This window comes from Podarcis liolepis (genome assembly GCF_965112155.1).
Source record: "Podarcis liolepis genome assembly, chromosome: 16".
In the NCBI taxonomy this organism is placed as follows: Eukaryota; Metazoa; Chordata; class Lepidosauria; order Squamata; family Lacertidae; genus Podarcis; species Podarcis liolepis.
The window spans coordinates 21,952,211-21,972,735 of NC_139567.1; the positions used below are offsets into that span (position 1 = coordinate 21,952,211).

Sequence of the window (20,525 nt, forward strand, 5' to 3'; positions counted from 1 at the left end):
TAGCCGTGATGACTATGCTTTCTTGGCAGGTGTCAGCTAAAAAAGAAAAGGGCCACAAAGTTGCAGGACATTATCTGACTAATCCAAATCCAGTTTGATGGTGTCACTGTACTACATAGCCAGTTCATATTGGCTGTGTGACAACATCACAAAGCCAACTCAGAGTGAGGGCAGCATTTCATGGGCTTATTCTGAGTAGAACATCATTTTCAGAATGCTCTGCAGGTCCTCTGAATTATCACCAAAAGTGGGTGCGGCGAACTGGGTCATTTCACCTCAGCCTCAGTTTTTAACGGCTGTTGGGCTACGGGAGTAACAAGTTGCCTTTCTCAGTAGCGTAGTTAGGGGGAGCGGTCTGCACTGGGCGGCAGCTTCCAGAGGGCTATCCAACCACAGGTTGGTGTATGGGTGCCATCAGCAGTGGGCCACCCTTACGTGGGCCCAGCATTGCCAGAAAAAGCAGCATGGGCACAGCCAGGAGGTGGGGTGGCTCGCCCCTGCACCCTTGGGTGACTTGCCCCCACTGCCATGGGTGGCTACGCTGCTGGCCTTTCTTACTCCTGATCTTTTTGTTTTTGTTTATGTTTTTATTTTACCATCTGGTCGGTTGTGCATGTCAATACATGAAGGGATGGTACTTGAAAAGCTATTATTATTGAAGAGCAATGGTCATTGTATTGCATCTCTACATAGGATGGCTTTTCTGGGGTTGGAGGGGGGGACACAAAAGTTGGGGAGGTTATGAGTGCGCATAAGAATCTGCACTCCCCACCTTGCCAGACTTCCCCAGCATGACTTTGATCAAGCGGCTTGGACATAGCATCTCTTAAAGGTAAAGGGACCCCTGACCATTAGGTCCAGTCATGTCTGACTCTGGGGTTGCGGCGCTCATCTCGCTTTATTGGCCGAGGGAGCTGACGTATGCTGTGGCCAGCATGACTAAGCCGCTTCTGGCGAACCAGAGCAGCACATGGAAACACTGTGTACCTTCCCGCCGGAGCGGTACTTATTTATCTACTTGCACTTCGTGCTTTTGAACTGCTAGGTTGGCAGGAGCAGGGACCGAGCAATGGGAGCTCACCCTGTTGCGGGGATTCAAACTGCCAACCTTCTGATCAGCAAGTCCTAGGCTATGTGGTTTAACCCACAGCGCCACCCGCGTCCCTTTTTAACATCTCTTAAGTCGTTCCAAATTGCCCTTCCGTTCTCTGAGCAGCTGCATAAGAACATGAGATGAGCCTCCTAGATCAGGACAGTGGCCCAGTACAGTGGTACCTCGGGTTAAGAAGTTAATTCATTCTGGAGGTCCGTTCTTAACCTGAAACTGTTCTTAACCTGAAGCACCACTTTAGCTAATGGGGCCTCCAGCTGCTGCCGTGCTGCTGCTGCGTGATTTCTGTTCTCATCCTGAAGCAAACCTGAGATACTATTTCTGGGTTAGCGGAGTCTGTAACCTGAAGCGCCTGTAACCTGAAGCGTCTGTAACCCGAGGTACCACTGTATTCCATTCTCACAGTGGCTGACCAGATAGATGCCTGGGGGAACCTGCAAGTTGGACATGAGCCCAACATCACTCTGCTCACCTGCCATTCCCGGTGACTAACATTCAGAGGCATGATGCAGGAGGCATGAGAATGGAGGTAGAACGTAGACATCATGGCAAGATAGAAATGATGTTTGCAGAAACCCATGAATAACTGATGGGAGCAGGGTGGGTTCCATGTTCCTTCCCACCACCCAGAAAAGCAGGATAAATTTTATCCCGAAGAGGCAGTGTTGTGTGCATGTTTGAATTGTGTTGTAGATTCCAATCTGTGCTGTGTCCTTGAAGGGTCTAGATTTATTTAGGCTGTTGCACAGAGTGCAGGCTAGGGACAGAGAAGATGATTTGATTCAAATTTGAGTTTTTTATTTTTTATTTTTGAAATTTTATTTGCAATATTGATATTACATACATACAAAAAGGAATACCGTTATACAAATAATACAAATTACCTTAACTAACATGTACCAAAAAAGGAATAATAAAAAGAAAAATGCAAAAAAGAAAAAGTGTTGGGGGGGGGAGAGAGAGAAAAGAAAAATATCAAGAGAAAAGAAAAAAGATTGACTTCCTTCAACTGCTATACAATTCCTATAATCTCATATATTTGGTTGTCTGTAACCATTTTAAACCTTGTGGAGAGACAATTTGTTTACCTGTGGAGTTTTTAATCGGGACTAAGCCAATCATAATTTGGGGAACCTACCTTCTTCATCTAATTTATAAAGTCGAAACTAGCAGAAAAAGTACGAAATAAATCAAGTGGAAAAAATCAGGAGAGGTTTGATTCAAATTTAAAGGGGAACTTCCCTCATCCACACTTTGCAAAAGCAGTATGCAAAACGAAACACAGTCATCCTTCAAAACTTATACTTCTCTGAGTTTTGCAATGCTGTTCTCCAGGCTAGCGATATGTACAAAAATGCATATAGTAAGGTAAAGTGTGCAGAAAAATCCATAAAAGTTATCAAAATTATATTAGGGGGAAATGCCTTACCCAAAAAAAAAATGTGTCTATTAGGGAAAATTGCATAAAAGCAATTTTTGGAGCAATTTGCACTAAAACACTGGTGGGTTTTCAAGACAAACGGTTATAGTTTGTTTGTTTTGGGGGTTTTTTAAGAAAACTGATGTAGAAATGTGGAGAACTGAACTTTAGACTGTTGTTGGCATTCGTCTGTCTTGGGAGACAATGGAAGAGTGCATCTTCAGGGATAAAGTCAAACTGTTGGAGAGTTACAGCACCTGCTATGGCTATAGAGACTGATACAGGAAGTACATGTTCTATATTTCTGGTGGGACAGATGACGTCATCTTGGTTTTGCTGCTACAGGTGTACCATATGACAGTGAAATATTCAGAGAAACCGAAATTTACCGAGTCACACATCCTTAGCCCTGGGAAAGGATAGTTTGAGGGCCTACCAGTTGCCAAATCAGCCTTATCTAGTTATTTGTTATTAATCTGCAGCTGAACAAGCATATCAGATATTTGCTGGATGCTAATATTATTGCTCACTTGCTCTGCCTGGTCAGTTTCCATATGTGGGCGTAAGACTGAATTTCCCATTCGCCCAGAGGTGGGATATTGTTTTTATGGCATGTGATTTGGCTGGCTAGCATGAGTCATCTCAAGATATATTTTTCCCCTTGTGAACAAACCCCTTTACCTAAGAGTGTTTGCTTTCTGCTTGTGGTGCATGAATTTCTGGAATGTGCAAGCTGATCAGAAGCTCATCTTCTTCTCTGGTTTATCTTGGCATTTTGAATGAGAATTGGAATAAGAAGCACCTGGCTGCTGGATCAGCCCTAGTAATGTGTACCAAAATGCATATACAAGGGTAAAATGTGCACAAAATTGCATATACAGTCATACCTCGGCTTGAAGTTGCTTCAGGTTGAGAGCTTTCGGGTTGCGCTCCATGGCGACCCAAAAGTAACGGAACATGTTACTTCCGGGTTTTGCCACTCGCGCATGCGTAGACGGTCAAAATGATGTCACGCACATGCACGGAAGCAGCGAATCGCGACATGCAGGCACAGATGCGGGTTGCGTTTGCTTCTGGATGCAAATGGGGCTCCAGAACGGATCCCGTTAGTATTCAGAGGTACCACTGTAAATCATGAAAAGAACATGTAAAACGAATTCTATTAAGGAGAAATACCTGACCAAAAGGGAAGTGGGTGGCGCTGTGGGTTAAACCACAGAGCCTAGGACTTGCCAATCAGAAGGTTGGCGGTTTGAATCCCTGCGACGGGGTGAGCTCCCGTTGCTCGGTCCCTGCTCCTGCCAACCTAGCAGTTAAAAGCATGTCAAAGTGCAAGTAGATAAATAGGTAGCGCTCCAGCAGGAAGGTAAACGGCGTTTCCGTGCACTGCTCTGGTTTGCCAGAAGCGGCTTAGTCATGCTGGCCACATGACACGGAAGCTGTACTCCGGCTCCTTCGGCCAATAAAGCAAGATGAGCGCCACAACCCCAGAGTCAGTCATGATTGGACCTAATGGTCAGGGGTCCCTTTACCTGACCAAAAATGTGTATATTAGGGAAAATCTAATCCAGCATCCTGCTCTCAAAGTGGCTAACAAAAGACCTCTCCTGGGAAGCCCACAAGCAAGAGGTGAACCCCACAACCCTCTCCTCACTTGTGATGCCTAGCAACCAACATTCAGATGCATGCAGCCTCTGAAGTAGCAAGGAGGGGATGCTGAGTGTGCCATGTGGCCCTGATCCCACAAATGGAGTGTGGGAGCTCTCCAGCAAACAGCCTAAGGCTGTGGGGTGGAGGGAGGCCGCAAAATAGCCGTTGCCATTTCCAAGAACTTTTTGGGAGAATTTCATCAGTCCTCGAGACATTAGGCAAGAGGAACTGGCCTCCTGTTTATGAGAAAGACTTGTAAGTGAAACATTCGAGTTGGTTTGACAGGGCCAGAGGCACCTGACTATCTCCGCCCGCATCTCTGTCCCTCCCACCGGAGCCCTGCTGATGTGCTGTTATTCATTCATCTCGTTCCTGTGGGGCTCAGCCTCAGCACTGCTGTGTCTGCAGGATGTCTTCATGAAGCAGCTTTGTGCCAAAAGTTTATAGATCAGTTACAAAACACAGGGTTGTTTTTTCTTCTTCTCGTGATCATTATTAGACGTAATCGTCCTCCTATCCTTTCCTTTGCCCTTATAGGTAAGGGAAAAGCTGGAGCGAGTAATTACAGGCAGGTTGGGAGATGTTCCTTCTTCATCACTCTCCTGTCTTGTGAAATGTTTATGAAACACCTCCAAACGGGTTATGCAAGTGAGCTTTGATCATTTTCCATCACCCACCATTTGTTGTTCAAGTTTTGTTTTGTTTTTGTTTAGTTGGGGTTTTTTTTTCTCATCAGCCTTGAAACGAGATACCCATCGATCATGTGCCAAGGTGACCCTTGAAACTGGATTAGGCTTCTGCAGAGCAACCAAACATGTGATCTGCTATTGCCCGTTCATTTCTCACAAAGGCCGTGTCACCTGTTGGGTTATAGATCCCGAAGTCAGATCTTTTAACAGGTGCTTTTGGGTCTGCATACATGCAGGAGAAGAATATTGGGGATGAAACTGACAAACAGGCAGCGCTGCTTTCAGATGCAGATGATGGATTCCACACAAAAAAGAGCTCCCTGCAAGCAGAAATCCAGCACAGCAAAAAGAAAGGTTGTGATTAGCTGTGATCCCTGCATTGCAGGGGGTCGGATGAGATTAGCCCTTTCAACTGTACATTTCTACACTTCTGTGATTCTAGGTTTTATCCCAGCAGCATACTCATTGTGAATAATAATAATAATAATAATAATAATAATAATAATAATAATAATAATAATTTATTTATACCCCGCCCATCTGGCTGGGCTTCCCCAGCCACTCTGGGCGGCTTCCAAAAAATATTAAAATACTATAATACATGCTGATTTTCTACAGGCAATGAGTTTTGGGCATCCAAAAATATGCACTCTGAAGCATTACAAGCCCATTCTGCCAATTTGATGCATTTGTTTCTTAGGTTTGTGTTCCTCCATTCCTCAAAGGACTGCAACTAGCTCTTCTCTCTCCTCAGTTTTTTTCCCTTTGTAACAACCTTGGTGAGGTAGGTTAGGCTGAGAGACAGTAATTCACCCAGTTAGCTTTGCAGCTGTGGGGAGTGAATTTGAACCTGGTTCTTCCAAGTACAGATCTAACTGCTGTACCACACTAGCTCTGTACTTAGAAACAGGATGAGGGGGCTAGAACGGAGGAGCACATTTTGGGATGCTCCTTTATATAAAAGTATTCCTCCAAGAGAAAACAAAACAATGCACATCTAAGACAATATTGTTATGAATTTGTTGGGTGCCTGGACTCCCCCTTCTAATTTCTGGATCCCAGACACTATGGTACTGGTCTGCCCATGTCCAAGCCAGCCTGAATGGCCGAATCCTTTAAGCAAACAAAGACAGGATGGAAACCACCAACAAGGCAAAGGATGCAGAGCCCTGTCCTGAGCTGAGAGATAGCTAGCGGGAGACAAAAGATAGAATTGCAGGAGGGAGGGGCAGAACTGGAGTGGGTGGTGATGCAAGTTGAAGGGGAGTTGGTTGCATTTGGCAAGTTGTTTGCAGGGTGGAAAGAGGAGGGCCAGAGCACCATGGGGGCTGGCAGTGTTGCATCCAACATTGCAGCCATGCGAGAGACAGAACCCGCTTTCAGTACAATGCTCGGAACTCCTCCAGAGTTAAGGGTGCATTTGTGTGTAAATAAACCATATATCATAAAGACACCACAGTCTCTGCTTTGCTTCATTTCCAAAGGAAAACACAAATCCTGTAACCCCTAGAATCTCTCACACAGCTGTACTCTGTGTTTCTGATCTGCCACTCAGTAAGACCAACTTGTTAAAACCCATCTGGCTTTGGAAAAACTTTGCTTCCTGCACCTGCACATATTGCTTCCTTTTAAATGATTTATAGATCTGCATGTCTCCAGATTGGCAGTGGGGATGAATCTATTGCCTACAAAGGCTAGGAATATTCTTTTTTGCAAAGTTATCATTTTAAAGTTGCTTTGCATATTGATTTGCAACCATCCATCAGCACTAAGGACTCCAGTCCTGACAATGTTCTCCAGACTGAATGGAGGTGTCTAGTTAAAAAGTGAAAATGACAGAAAAAGGAATCACAGTAAAGTAAACCCACAGGGGTTTTTAACCAGTGGGCCATGGCACCCTGGGGAGCCTTGAATGGTGGTGAGGGGTGCTGTGGGCAACACTGGTCTCTGTTCACCAACCCTTGCTGTTGGGAATTGACAGGCAAGTAGGAGGCCAGGCAGGCAGGCAGGTGCTGCAGTAGCTTTTCTTGTGCTTGTTGTGTGCAAAGCTTGCCTGGGAGCAGAGTGCCCAGTGCTGAAGGGGAGCCTTTCCGCCATGCAAGCCTGGCATCACTGCCACTGCTGCCACTGCTGCTTCCCAAGGTAAGGTGCTGGCCTCATGTTCACCTTTGGCCAGTCTCCATTGGGCCACTAAGGCTGGGGGCATCCTCTTCCCAGGACCCTGAGGGGCAATGTGAGGAGGCACCTCTCTCTGGGGCAGGGGGGGGGTGCAGCTCAGAGACCGGGGTAGCAGCAGTGGCTGCCTGGAGGACTCCCAAGGAGAGGATGCTGAGGGAACACTCCACAAGGGAGGGTGTTCGAAAAAGGGTGAGAGGCTGCCAGCTCTGCAGACAAGGGGTGAAATCACTGGGCTCTTGAGCCCCACAGGGGTGCCACAGAAAGAATGCAGTTGGTTAAGGAGCCAGGGACTCAAAAAGGTTGAAAACCTATGGCCTAGCACAGTGTTTCCCAACCGGTGTTCCGCGGCACACTAGTGTGCCGTGAGACACCGGCTGGTGTGCCGTGGGAGGAAGGCGGGCGAGTCGGGCGGTGAGAGGCGGCGGCGGCGGCGAGGATCCGCGTCGAGCCGGGGGCGGCTCCGCGGTGGTGGTGCCGAGCGGCGGGGCAGCGCGCGCAAAAGGGAGGAGCGCGAGACAGCGGAGGAGGAGGAGGCCGGCATGTCCGGGCAGCAGCAGCAACAACAGCAGCAGCAACTCCCGCCGCCGCCCCCTCCTCCGCCCGCTATCGCCGCCGCCGCCTCAGCTGCCCTCGCTCTGCTGCCTCCTCCCACCCCGGCAAGGGGGAGGGAAAAAACTTTCGCTTTTGTGCGTCCCTCCCGGCGTGACGCTGCGCGCTGACGTCACGGGGCGGGGCTTTAATGGTGGTGTGCCGCGAGATTTTTTTCCGGCTAACAGGTGTGCCGTTGCCCAAAAACGTTTGGGAAACACTGGCCTAGCAGAATATATAGGAAGGAGGCAGCTTAGCAGATGAACAGAGGTAATCTTCATTGCACCTCATTATATAGTAATGCCAGCCTCTGGCAAGATTGTAAGTGGGTGGCTGGGGGTGGATTCTGAAATTTGAAAATATCTGACTGCTTCATCCTTTCTCATTTCTGAGAGCTTCTTTTTAAGAAACAGCTTAGCCCAAGGTAACCAGCGGAAGACATCCTATCAGTTTACAGAATCTAAGATGAGGGGTTATCCAGTGCAATGAAACAAGAAAGGGAGAAAATTAACAACAATTAACACCCGAGTCAAAGATACCCAAACAGATTAGCCGACATCAAGCAACTGTAAAAGATTTTATGGAAAGGGAAATGGAAAGAGAGGCAATTAGCTTAATAGCAACCCAAATTTTCATAATATTTTCTGTGGTTAATAAGCACAACTCGAGCGATGAGCTTGCAAAGTGCAAAATTTGTTTTCCTATGCGGGTAACAAACTCCTATAAATGCTTTTGGCTTAGTTCACCTAAAACCAACCCCTCTGAGATGGGTCAATTTAAAAACATGAGCCAAAGTTCTGCTACACACCAAGCAGATATTCTTAAAACCACAACTCTGTAACTTGCACAATGGATCTTTCCTCCGTACATGCACCTCACTGCCCCTTCCCAAATTTCCCCATGAGTGTTGAGGGTGCAGAGCAGGAAGAGGTGATGGGGGGTGGCATGTTCCCTTGTGTAAGTGTAAATTCTTACACTTAGCACTGCACTGAATACATTCAGATGTTAAAGGCAAAAGAGCCTTTTCCAGGGCAGGAAGCAGTGCCCCTGTTAGCAACAGACTTATCCTCTTGCAGAAAATACTGGCGCGTGAGACTGGCACTGTAGGAAAAAGTACCTTCTCCTGTTCCTGTTCACCTTGGTTTATTTGACTTTGGTGTTAAGTCAGACAAAGCCCCAGGAAGCTTAACAAGATCTGGAGCTTTGTCTCGGTAATCTGCATATGAATTTTCTTCTAGATCTGCATAGGCAACTTGAATATTGAGAAGGAGTGGAAAGATCAGCTCTGGATCCAGCCTTTTGTGGTTTGGTTGCATTTCTCATTGATAATAACTGGCAGCGATCAGCAAGACTTGGAAGGAAGGCAGGAGAAAACCTATAGAAACCAGCAGCAACTAGGAACGGGTGGTGGTGTTTTCAATCATGTATGCAAACTGAAACACAGCTATCCTCCAAAATTCATACTTTTCCAAATTTTGCAATGCAGTTCTCCAACCAATGTGTATGAAAAAAATTCACATTAGGGGAAAGGATGCATAAAAAGTGTTGCATATGTTGGTGGAAATCTGGTATGGAAAATGCATTCTAGTATGAGAAATGATGACATTACAGTGGTACCTCAGGTTACATACGCTTCAGGTTACATACGCTTCAGGTTACAAACTCTGCTAACCCAGAAATAGTACCTCGGGTTAAGAACTTTGCTCCAGGATGAGAACAGAAATCATGCTCCAGTGGACGGCAGCAGTGGGAGACACCATTAGCTAAAGTGGTGCTTCAGGTTAAGAACAGTTTCAGGTTAAGAATGGACCTCTGGAATGAATTAAGTACTTAACCAGAGGTACTACAAAACTGCATGTTGAAAGGTGTTTTTAGCACTAAAATTCAGAGAACTTTTCACGGCGATAAAATAAAAAACTTCGGAATGCTGCAGGAATGCGGAGATCTGAAATCAGTTGTTGGGGAAATGAGAAGCCGAAACTGACAGGATCTGTTTCTCAGGTTGGCGGGCTCTGTTTTGCTATTTTAAGCCTGCCAGTTTATCACGAAAATTCTGAGAACAAGGGAGGGCGATGCTAAGCTGAAAAGAAATGAAACAGCCCAAACTGGCAACCAGCTTGCAATGCCAACCCTACCTCATGTTCTCATGATGTTCGTAGCTAGGTTGCAAGGGACACACCCCTTTTGGCTTGGACCGCTTCCAAACACTTCTGTTTTGGCAGCCGCTAAAAAATTGATCTCAGTTTGGAAATAACTTGCGTTTCTTCTGCACCCGGTGCTGACTGGGACCGTCCTGTTCATGGGCAACCGAGGGTATCATTCCAGTAGCTGACATACTTCTCCCTACACCTGGTGACTCGTTTGGATTTGCCCTGGAGAGTTGGCTTTAGACAAGAACACATGAAGCCTTGGGTGTTCTTTCGGATCTTCAGGAGCGGTGGCTACGAAGGAGGGCCTGCCATGCTTTTCTGAGTTTGGTTTTGAGCTCAGAAGGAACAAAGGGGTGAAAGGTATAACCTTTTAGCTTTTCCTTAGACTGCTGGGAGATCCTAATTGTCATTTGAAACATGGTCCAGATTGTTGGTGACTAGGGAAAGAGGGTGGTAGACAAAGGATCATGACTTATCCTTTGAAATGCACAACAATAGAGCACTGGGCAGAAGGGGTTGCAATAGCACCCTTGCTTTGACTGCAGAATAAGGGGGAAATATTCACAGTCATGTGGGTTGGTGGTGTAGTTCTCTCTGAAGACTCTCACATCCACTGTAAAAAGGAGAGGTGACTTGGTGCACTTCCCCCTTTTATAATCTTTTACCCTTGGGCATTAAGATGCTTTTTAAAATAAATTTATGCATCTTCTTTTGCAAATAAAAAAAGTATTAATTAGGAGGAAATTGCACTAAAAAGCTGGTGATTTTCTCCCTTTAAAAAGATGATCACAAATTTCTGCAATATGCAGAGAACTAAATTGAAAATGAGAAGGTGAGAGTAGCAAAATTGACAGAGCCTTTCATGTCTAGGTGGGAATCAGCAAAAACTAGATCTCTGTCTTGTACAAGCAAAAGTCTCTTCTGCTTCTACAAAGCCCGGCATTTCCACCTGCTCCAAGGTGGTGATCAAAGATTTAAAACAATACAAGATGGGAAAGCAAAGTTACATATGTATTGTTTTTCAGGTAAAAGGTGATATTTAGAGGCACCTTCCAGGGTTTTCAACCTCAAGGTTCCTTTGAGGCTCTGAACTAACTTTACAGAGAACAGGGCAATGTTGCTTCTTTTCTTTATGTGTCAATTAACTGAAGCCCGTCGAATGTTTCAAGGACAGAATTGTAGATGCATTTGATGTTTCTGGTCTTACAGTTACAGTACTATGACCTTGGACAAATCGGCTCCTTGCTTAGTAAGACAGATGCACAGGCTGCAGGATGGTGGTAGATTGTCCTTGATTAATGGCAGCATGGAAAGAAAGTGTTGATAAAACAGAAACAGAGAAGTAAAAGGAAATAGGACAAGTGGGAAAATGTTAATTTATTTCCTAGCCAAATATTTTGTTCACGTAACCAGAGGGATCATTTTAGTCGTGTTTTAACAGCAATCATTATCTGCTCTCTCTTACACTCATCCAATTTGTTAATTCCTACTTATTCTTTCCCTTCTATTCATTTTGGCCAAAAGTTTATAACTTGACAAGAGCTTAAATTGAATATATTGCCTGACACCACAGGGAAAGTTTCTACAAACTATAATCTGCCTTTTCAGATGAAAACTAAACTACTTTCAAATTTGGCTCTAGATCGGAACAGTTTACCTGGAGAAATCATGCATTAGACAACCCCAAAATATTCTCAAGAGATTGAACGCATCTCATTTTAATCTGATTGTAGCCAACAGAGTTTGGAGTGTGCCTAATGTAAATATATTAACTCACCAAGCAGTCCAAACCCTTCATGATTTATTTCATTCAGATTTGTCGGGAGTGTATGCAAACGAAAATAAAATCCTTTTACAACCTGGGTGGCTTTTTAAAAGGGCGTTAGACAACTTTCAGGAGCATAACTTTATTAATAGCTGACAGCTAAATGGAACCTCCATGTTCGTATGAAATCTACCTCTGAAGACCAGCTGCTGGGGGCAATAAGAGATAATAAGCATGCATTTTCCACTGGTGGCTGTAAAAAATATATATGATGGATTAAATGATGGACCTTCGGTAAAACCCACCGTTTCCTTTTCTTCGTTCTACTTTCTAAAACCGCCACATTGCTAATTTCTTGGACGTTTTAAGTTTCCCTTCTATAAAATGTCCAAGATACTAACAACATGACTTGCGTGAGACTGTGAAAATTCAAGAAATAGTAAGACAACAAATGTTTGTTTGTTGTCACTAGATTATGGACCTTTCAAGTTGATCCATTAATTCTTCTTGTTGCCTTCCCTTTGTTCAGTTCACTCAAAATATGCTATTCTTGCCTTAACTGTTCTATGGTGGGTGGGGGGGGGGAATCCAAGCTTTTTGAAAAACAAAGGTGGCGAATGTGGGAAGGAATGATGGGCTCAGGGCACATTTTTAAAATTCCCCTCCAAAAATAGTAGCAATCCCAAGTGGACAAAAGCAAACAGGGGGGTTGGGGTGCTGATCTGCGGCTTGTGAAACTGTACTGTTGTGTGTGTGTGTGTTTTTAATTTTTAATTTTTTGCTTTGGGCAAACCTTTTGCGGTTCCAGTTTCACTCTGTTCTCTTGCCAGGTGAGTAAACGATGATTAGTCAGTACAATCATCAAAGGCTGAGGGAAACCTGGTAGGATGCCTGGGCTCTGATGTTCGTTGTGCAAATCCTCTGAGAAATACCTTTTGGGGTGTTTCTTTCCTTTCCTGCTCTAATCCTCCATTCAAAGCCTGACAAATCCCAGTTACTGCTCAAAATATACTGGGAACTCTCCTGTTTATGTTTTGGCCTTTTCCCTTTTCTTCATCACCTTGATACCAGTTTGCCTCATTCAGTGTTGTCCACACCGGCAGGCAGCAGTTCTCCAGGGTTTTAGGCAGGAGACCTTTCCAGACCTGCCTGGAGATGTTGGGTATTGAACTCAGGAACTTCTGCATGCAAAGCAGATGCTTTTGGCCCTTCCAGGTGCATGTCCCTGTGTCGTTTGTGTGGCACTGGTACACATTCCCTCCAACATTTCTCTGATGGAAATAGGGACATCCTATTCCATAATAATAATTTTTTTAAAAAAAAAATTATACCCCACCCATCTAACTGGGTTGCCCCAGCCACTCTGGGTGACTTGCAACATATAGAAAAACATAATAAAACATTAAATATTTTAAAACTTCCTTATACAAGGCTGCCCTCGGATGCCTTCTTCAGGTTGTATAGTTACCTATCTCCTTGGCTTGCAGGTTGCATAACTCGATACCCTCCAAAATTTCTCTGACAAAAATAGGGACGTCCTAAGGGAAAGCGGGGGGGGGGGGGTGGCGCTGTGGGTTAAACCACAAAGCCTAGGACTTGCTGATCAGAAGGTCAGCGGTTCAAATCCCCGCGACCGGGTGAGCTGCCGTTGCTCGGTCCCTGCTCCTGCCAGCCTAGCAGTTCGAAAGCACGTCAAAGTGCAAGTAGATAAATAGGTACCGCTCTGGCGGGAAGGTAAACGGCGTTTCTGTGTGCTGCTCTGGTTTGCCAGAAGCGGCTTAGTCATGCTGGCCACATGACCCAGAAGCTGTATGTTGGCTCCCTCGGCCAATAAAGCGAGATGAGCGCCGCAACCCCAGAGTCGGTCACGACTGGACCTAATGGTCAGGGGTCCCTTTACCTTTAAGGGAAAGCGGGACATTCCGGGATTAAATCAGAAACCGGGACAGCTTCTGTAAACCTGGAACTGTCCCTGCATTTGGAGGGACTGATCATATTCTAGCTTCCAGTTGTCACTGGCTTGAACTAACTAAACTGGAGAAGAGACAGGAAGAAAGCATAGCCTGAGAGGTGGTGAAACGTTTTACCAACAAATACTTTCTAAAAGAGAAAGAATCAGTGAGGGATGATTAGGCTTCCTTTCTGCCAATCATGCCCCTGCCCTCCACGTTCAAGTGACTTATAGTAACTGTTTTTTATGCCCCACACTGCCAACCAAGTTCAGTTTGCCTTAGCTTTGGCAGTCAAACACTTGGGTGTTTTTTGGCGCATTATCAAAAGGGCCAACTAAGTTGCAGATCCTTCCTCACCCAAAATGCACTTCTGGGAGCAGAGCTCTGTGTGTGTGTCAGCTACATTGATTGAAAAGCTCGTCGTGGTGTGTGCCAGCCCATTCACGTGCAGAGTCCCTCTGCCAGTTGGCACAGCGGGTCAGCCTTGTACCCTTGCCAGGCCGTTTCTGGTAAGGGGACCCTAAGGCAAGAGCAGGTTGCGGGTGGGGGGAATCGACACGGAACTAACTATGGAAATCACTGCCATAGACTGGTTGCAGGCTTGCAAATATTAAGTCTGCAATTCCATGCCATCTGACTTGGGAGCGACGAAGAGTCTTGCACAGCACCTGAAATACTAACAGATTTCTCACGGTATTAGGAATACCATGCACAGATCTGGCTGCCTCCTCTGCTCAAAAAAAGGATATTGCCAAGTTGGGAAAGTGTCAGAAAGGAGTAAATTAAATCATCAAGCAGGTGGAACAATTCACCCATGAGGAAAAGTATCGGCATATGAGGCTTTAAAAATTAGAGAAAAGGGCAACTAACATGTGACATGATAGAAGTTTGTAAAATTATCCATGGCATTGAGAAAGTAGGTAGAGAGGGTGGAATCCCCTGTCTCATAATACTTATTATTATTATTATTTAATTGTTTTTTCAATACAAACAACAACCGCAAAAGACACATACAACAAAAACCATAATAACACTAATAACACAATTTGACAATTCAGATTTGAATACACTGATATACTCATGACAACACCTTTTTAACAATATTTTCCCACCGCTCTCTCCTCCCCCTACTTCCCACCACTATCCGCCTTATTGCTTAAATATTCTTTCCAGATTTCTCCATATTTATCCAGTCTTAATTTGCGTTGACATGCAATTCATTTGTATGGAGCTAATCTGTCCATATTATCAATCCATGTGCTCAATGGAATCTTTTTGTGGCTCTTCCAATTCATCAAAACAGTTTTTTTTTGCTTCTAATATAGCACGGTACATCTTTTTTTTTTTACCCCTTGCAATCTCCCACGTTTCTGGAATATAATTTAGAATTAAATTCAATTCCCCTAAATAACAATTTCTTTTTATTACTCTTGCTATAAATATCCTCACCTCGCACCAAAATGATCTTATCATTGGGCAGTTAATCATCATATGTACTAAGTTCGCATTTTTACTCCCACATCTCCAGCAGTTGTCTGCACTTGTTATTTTCTTCTGGTATAGTTTTGCTGGAGTCCAGTGGACTCTGAATATTAATTTCTGTTGAATAAGTCGTAGTCTTAGACCCATAGAGGCTATTTCTGTTGATTTTGTACATGACTGCCATATACCATTTGTTATCTGTACACCTAACTCTTCATTCCATTTCTATCATATTCTAAATCATATTTCTTCCTGTTGAGTAGAGTTTTATATAGTGCAAGTGTAGAGTTTTTTTGTTTTCGTGGCAGAGATTGAATCTTGTAGCAGCATGGGTGTTTCCGATGCTGCTATAGCGTCAGAGCCAAACTGCCTTTCCAACATATGTTTCAATTGGATGTATTGCCATTGTGTTTCACTGGTTAATCCATACTTTACTTGCAAAGTCTTATATTCCACAAATTTGTAATTTTCATCAATTAATTGATTCAATGTCAAAATACCTTTTTTCATCCAATTTTGCCAAATTATTACTTGATTTCCATTTTTTTAATTTTGGGTTGGCCCATATTGTCTCATAGCACTTGAATTTGCTTATATTCAATGAAGCTGAATGTTGGGAAATTCAAGACGAATAAAATGATAGAATCTTAGAGCTGGAAGGGACATCAAAGTTCACCTGGTCCAACCCCCTGCAATGCAAGAATCTCAACTGAAGCATCCATGACAGACGGCCATCCAACCAAAAGAAAGTACCGTATTTTCCAGTGTATAAGGCGAGGATTTTTTATTTTAAAATTATGTTTAAAATCGGGGGTCGTCTTATGCACGGATAATGCAGTGTGGGGACAGACGATTGGTTGCTGCCACAAGCAGGAGATTGGCATTAGCTACACGTGATATTGTCTGCGTTTGTCTGGGCAATCCCCCCCCCCATTTTCTTAATTTAGAGTCCCCAAATATAGGGGACATCATATACACGGGGGGTGTTATACACAGAAAAATATGGTAATTCTTCACACAGCTCATATGACCACCAACTTGGATGATTTTAATAGCAGACTGGACAAAATCATGGAGGAAAGGACTATCTATGGCTGCTAGTCAGGGTGGCTGCGCTCTTCCTCCACATTTGGAGGGGGAAATGCTTCTCAATACCAGTTGCTGGAAGCTAAAGGAGGGGAGAGGTATCTTGTGCACAGGTGCTGCTTTTGGGTTTCCCGCATAAGGAAAAGGTGGCCGCTGTGAGAAAAGGATGCTGGACTAGATGGGCCATTGACCTGATCCAGAAGACTCCTCTTAGGTCCTTGTGTTCCTATTATGGTGTCAGCTTCCCTTGCCATAATGTGCTTTTTTCTTTCACTATCTACTTTCTCAGTGTCTCTTGATGCCCTTGACCATGGTATCCTTCTGGAGTGGCTGTCTGAGTTAGGGGTGGGTGGCATGTCTTTGCAATGGTTCTGGTCCTCCTTCGATGGTAACTTCCAGAGGGTGATGCCTGGGGAGTGCTCCTCTTTTTCCATATGGAAACCAGAGTCAGAGGTCATACATTTTCTATTACTGGGGAATGATCAGGAGCTCACCAAGTTAGTGGCTAAATATCTCTATTTGGGGGTTTTTGCCATTGAAATACACTGTAGACACCTGATCTCCCTGGAGACCTAGAGATGTGACGATAGACTGCTCTGCCTCCTTTCTTTTAGCAAATGTTTTGTGCCACTGGGGAAGTGGTAATTCTGTACTGATTTGTTTTGGATGTTGTATGTGATGCCAATAAAAGTTTTACAATACGATACGAATATATATATAGAGCCACAATACAATAAAAACAACAAACTCATCTACAAGAGATAAAGAAAAGAAACTAAAGAAAGAAGAGACAGAAGAAGAAACCACAAAATTTTCTCTCTCCACTATATCTTAACTTTCATCCCCTACAGAGGAAGGTGTTCCCTCTCAGCTCTTACCTGGGCTCACCCTTCTCTTCTCACCCACTGAGCTCTCCCCTTACCTGCCTCTCACACAGGGTCCTCAAACTGTCCTCCCACGTGGGGAGTGCTCTTCGGCCCTGCGGACGTGGGGTTCCTCAGAGTTCAGTTTTAACCTCTGTGCCGTTTAACATCTGCATGAAACCATTGAGTGGGGTTATCTGGAGTTTTGGGGTACATTGCCAGCAATATGCTGATGACACACAGCTCTACTTCTCCTTTACAAGTGTGGGGGTGGATGTGTTGGGCCATGGTCTTGTCTTAGTAATGAACTAGGTAAGAGTCAGGTGCCGAATTTGGCAACCAGGTTGCTCACCAGGGCATAGTACACCATTCCTGACTCGACTGCTCGGGCTGATTTTGACCTATACAGCCTTAAATGACTCAGGACCTCCTATATGAACTGACCTAGACCCTGTGATCATCATAGGAGGCACTTCTTCATGTGCCTCCTCCACCAGAGGTCAAGAGGGTAGCAAAATGAGAACAGGCCTTATCTGTTGTGGCTCCCCGTTTGTGGAATGCTCTCCCCAGGGGGGCTTACCTGACACTTGAAGGCACCAGGTGAAAATGTTTCTGTTTAACCGGCCTTTGGCCCTGAGATCTGTGGGTACAGGGCAGTATACAAATTCAGATAATCTTCAAAACATTATCTCGATGTCGATGTGGTTGTTGGAGCAGACAAATTCCTTCGTTGGTCTCCCAGAAATGTTTCCATCCTTTGCGTACAGAAGTTGGTGTTTGACATTCTGGGAACCTCAAAGAGGGTGATGTGTTGGGGAGGCTCCTTTGACTATAAGAAACTGAGCCTTTCGTGTCATCAGCCCAATCCTGTGGAATGTTCTGCCACTAGAAATTTGGCAGGTGGCTTCTGTGCCAAGTCTTAAACATCTGCTGAAAACTTTTCTATTCCAGTAATATATATATACATACATATGTATATATATATATATATATATATATATATATATATATATATATACACACACACACACACACACACACATACATACATACATACATATACATATATATATAGTGGTATGTAAATATTTTTTACAACTAATAAATAAATTCTACAGCAAGTCAACTGAAACCACGAGGGGTACAGACTCCCTGAATTCTGCACCCCAAACCTGCCTCCCCATCCTTCCCTCTTCTCCTGCCAGCTTCGTGATCTTGGCAAGGGTTTTGCAACAATGCTGTCTTTTACTCTTTCACACAGATTAAGACGGAAGACCTCGGTGACTCTTTGCAAACCGCCATTCCCTCCAGATCAAGCCACCTGGTACAAGGGCCCTCGATGATGCCTGGAGGGCAAATTGCTGGGGTAAGAGACTTTCGGTGATTCATACGGACAAGTGTTGATCAAAAGCAGTTGTAGATCCAGCAAAGAATTCCTATATGGGGTGTGGCCTTAAGGCACTTGATGCACCACCAGTGCTGAAGCTAAGCAGGTCAAGGTCTGGTCAGTGCTTGGATGGGTGACCATCTGTGACCGTGTGGAGCTGCAGGTTGTGAATAAATGAACTATAAACAATACTGGCCACATGGTCCTGTTAAAAAGAAAGGCTACAATATTTAGGGCTTTTAGTTTAGGGTTAGGAAAGGTAATCGGAGTGAGGGGGGTCATGGTAGAGGCGTGGTGTAGAGAAAGTGGATGCAGAGAAGGTTCTCTGACTCCTGAACCCAAGGTTATCCGATAAAACTGAATGACTGGAGATTCAGGATAGACAAAGGGAAGTGCTTCTTCTCCATGTGTGCAATTAATCTGAGGAACTCACTGCCACAAGATGCGGTGGCAGCCACTAGCTCAGATGGCTTCAAAAGGGAATTAAGCAAAGTCATAGAGGAGGGGAGGTCCGTCAATGGCTGTTATCATGGTGCCTCAGTGGAGCCTCCATGTTCAGGGGCAAAGTATCTCTAATAGCAGTTGCTGGAGAGAGCAGAGGAAGAAGAGAGCTATTGCTTTCAAGCCCTGTTTGTGAACTTCCCAGAGGCAGAGCTCCTGTCTGGACCTTGTGAGAGGGCCTTTTAACATTCTGATGAGTCTACTCTTCTGCTGCTCGTTTCAAATATCCAAGAGGTTGTTCTGCATTTGTGGGAGGGGGGAGCATTCAAAACACCTGAAGTCTTTGGTCTCAGTCTAGCCACGTATTGTGGGCTTTGGCCCTCGAGTGCCGAGTCATCATAGAATCATAGAGTTGGAAGAGACCACAAGGGCCATCGAGTCCAACCCCCTGCCAAGGAGGAAACACCATCAGAGCACTCCTGACATATGGTTGTCAAGCCTCTGCTTAAAGACCTCCAAAAAAGGAGACTCCACCACACTCCTTGGTAGCAAATTCCACTGTCGAACAGCTCTTACTGTCAGGAAGTTCTTCCTAATGTTTAGGTGGAATCTTCTTTCTTGTAGTTTGCATCCATTGCTCCGTGTCCGCTTCTCTGGAGCAGCAGAAAACAACCTTTCTCCCTCCTCTATGTGACATCCTTTTATATATTTGAACATGGCTATCATATCACCCCTTAACCTCCTCTTCTCCAGGCTAAACATGCCCAGCTCCCTTAGCCGTTCCTCATAAGGCAGCGTTTCCAGGCCTTTGACCATTTTGGTTGCCCTCCTCTGGACACGTTCCAGTTTGTCAGTGTCCTTCTTGAACTGTGGTGCCCAGAACTGGACACAGTACTCCAGGTGAGGTCTGACCAGAGCAGAATACAGTGGCACTATTACTTCCCTTGATCTAGATGCTATACTCCTATTGATGCAGCCCAGAATTGCATTGGCTTTTTTAGCTGCCGCATCACACTGTTGGCTCATGTCAAGTTTGTGGTCAACCAAGACTCCTAGATCCTTTTCACATGTACTGCTCTCAAGCCAGGTTTCACAGGTACTGCTCTCAAGCTCATCAACCAATGAGAAACTGGATGATATATTTGCACATGCTTGGACAGTTGTGTATTTTTGGGGAAAGTAAGGAGGGGAGTCATGGTAGTGATGCACATGGAAAGGGGTGGCCAATGGAGCATATGCAGAACTAGGTGAAAAGGTCCCACTGACAACAACTTTGGCTCTTACTTTCCTCCAGGATATGAGTTCTCTTCACACGTTACAACAGCTCGTGCAGGTTCCAGGCCACATGCAATCCGTCCCCCTTTTCCTGCTTTCTCAGGGCCCAGGAGGACAACAAGGTAAGGAGGACATTCATCTAAGTATATATGTGGAAGCTGCAATAAAATGTTGCAGCGTGAAGTGCTTTTGTTCCTGATACTCCATTTTATTCTCCATTCTCTCCTGCCTCCCCCCTGTTCCCCCCTTTCCTCCCCCTTTCAATAATCAGTCAGCATTCCCCTGATCATGCTGACTTCTTTCCTTATATGAACTGTTTAACAGGATTTATAAACCGCTTAATCAACTGTAACCTCTAAGCGGTTTACTTGGACTAGAAAATTCATGAAGGATTCGCTATTCATTAATCATAGTCAATAAGAAATGCTGATAACAAGCAAACGTTAAAAGCAAGTTAACCTAAGATTAATCAAAATACATAATAATAA

General features: G+C 44.6%; 1 protein-coding gene across 3 annotated transcripts in view; it reads left to right on the forward strand.

The window, feature by feature from the left end:
• The window catches only part of POU2F3 (POU class 2 homeobox 3), a 95,640-nt gene that overhangs the window by 50,027 nt on the left and 25,088 nt on the right, over positions 1–20,525 (forward strand). For 2 of the 3 annotated variants that reach the window (XM_083481130.1, XM_083481132.1), the window contains 2 exons: positions 18,196–18,300; positions 20,057–20,159. In XM_083481130.1, the coding sequence (XP_083337256.1) occupies positions 18,196–18,300; positions 20,057–20,159 (208 nt within the window). Of the gene's footprint in view, positions 1–9,874; positions 10,147–18,195; positions 18,301–20,056; positions 20,160–20,525 lie in introns of those variants that run through there. The other variant, XM_083481131.1, reaches the window with a different exon arrangement.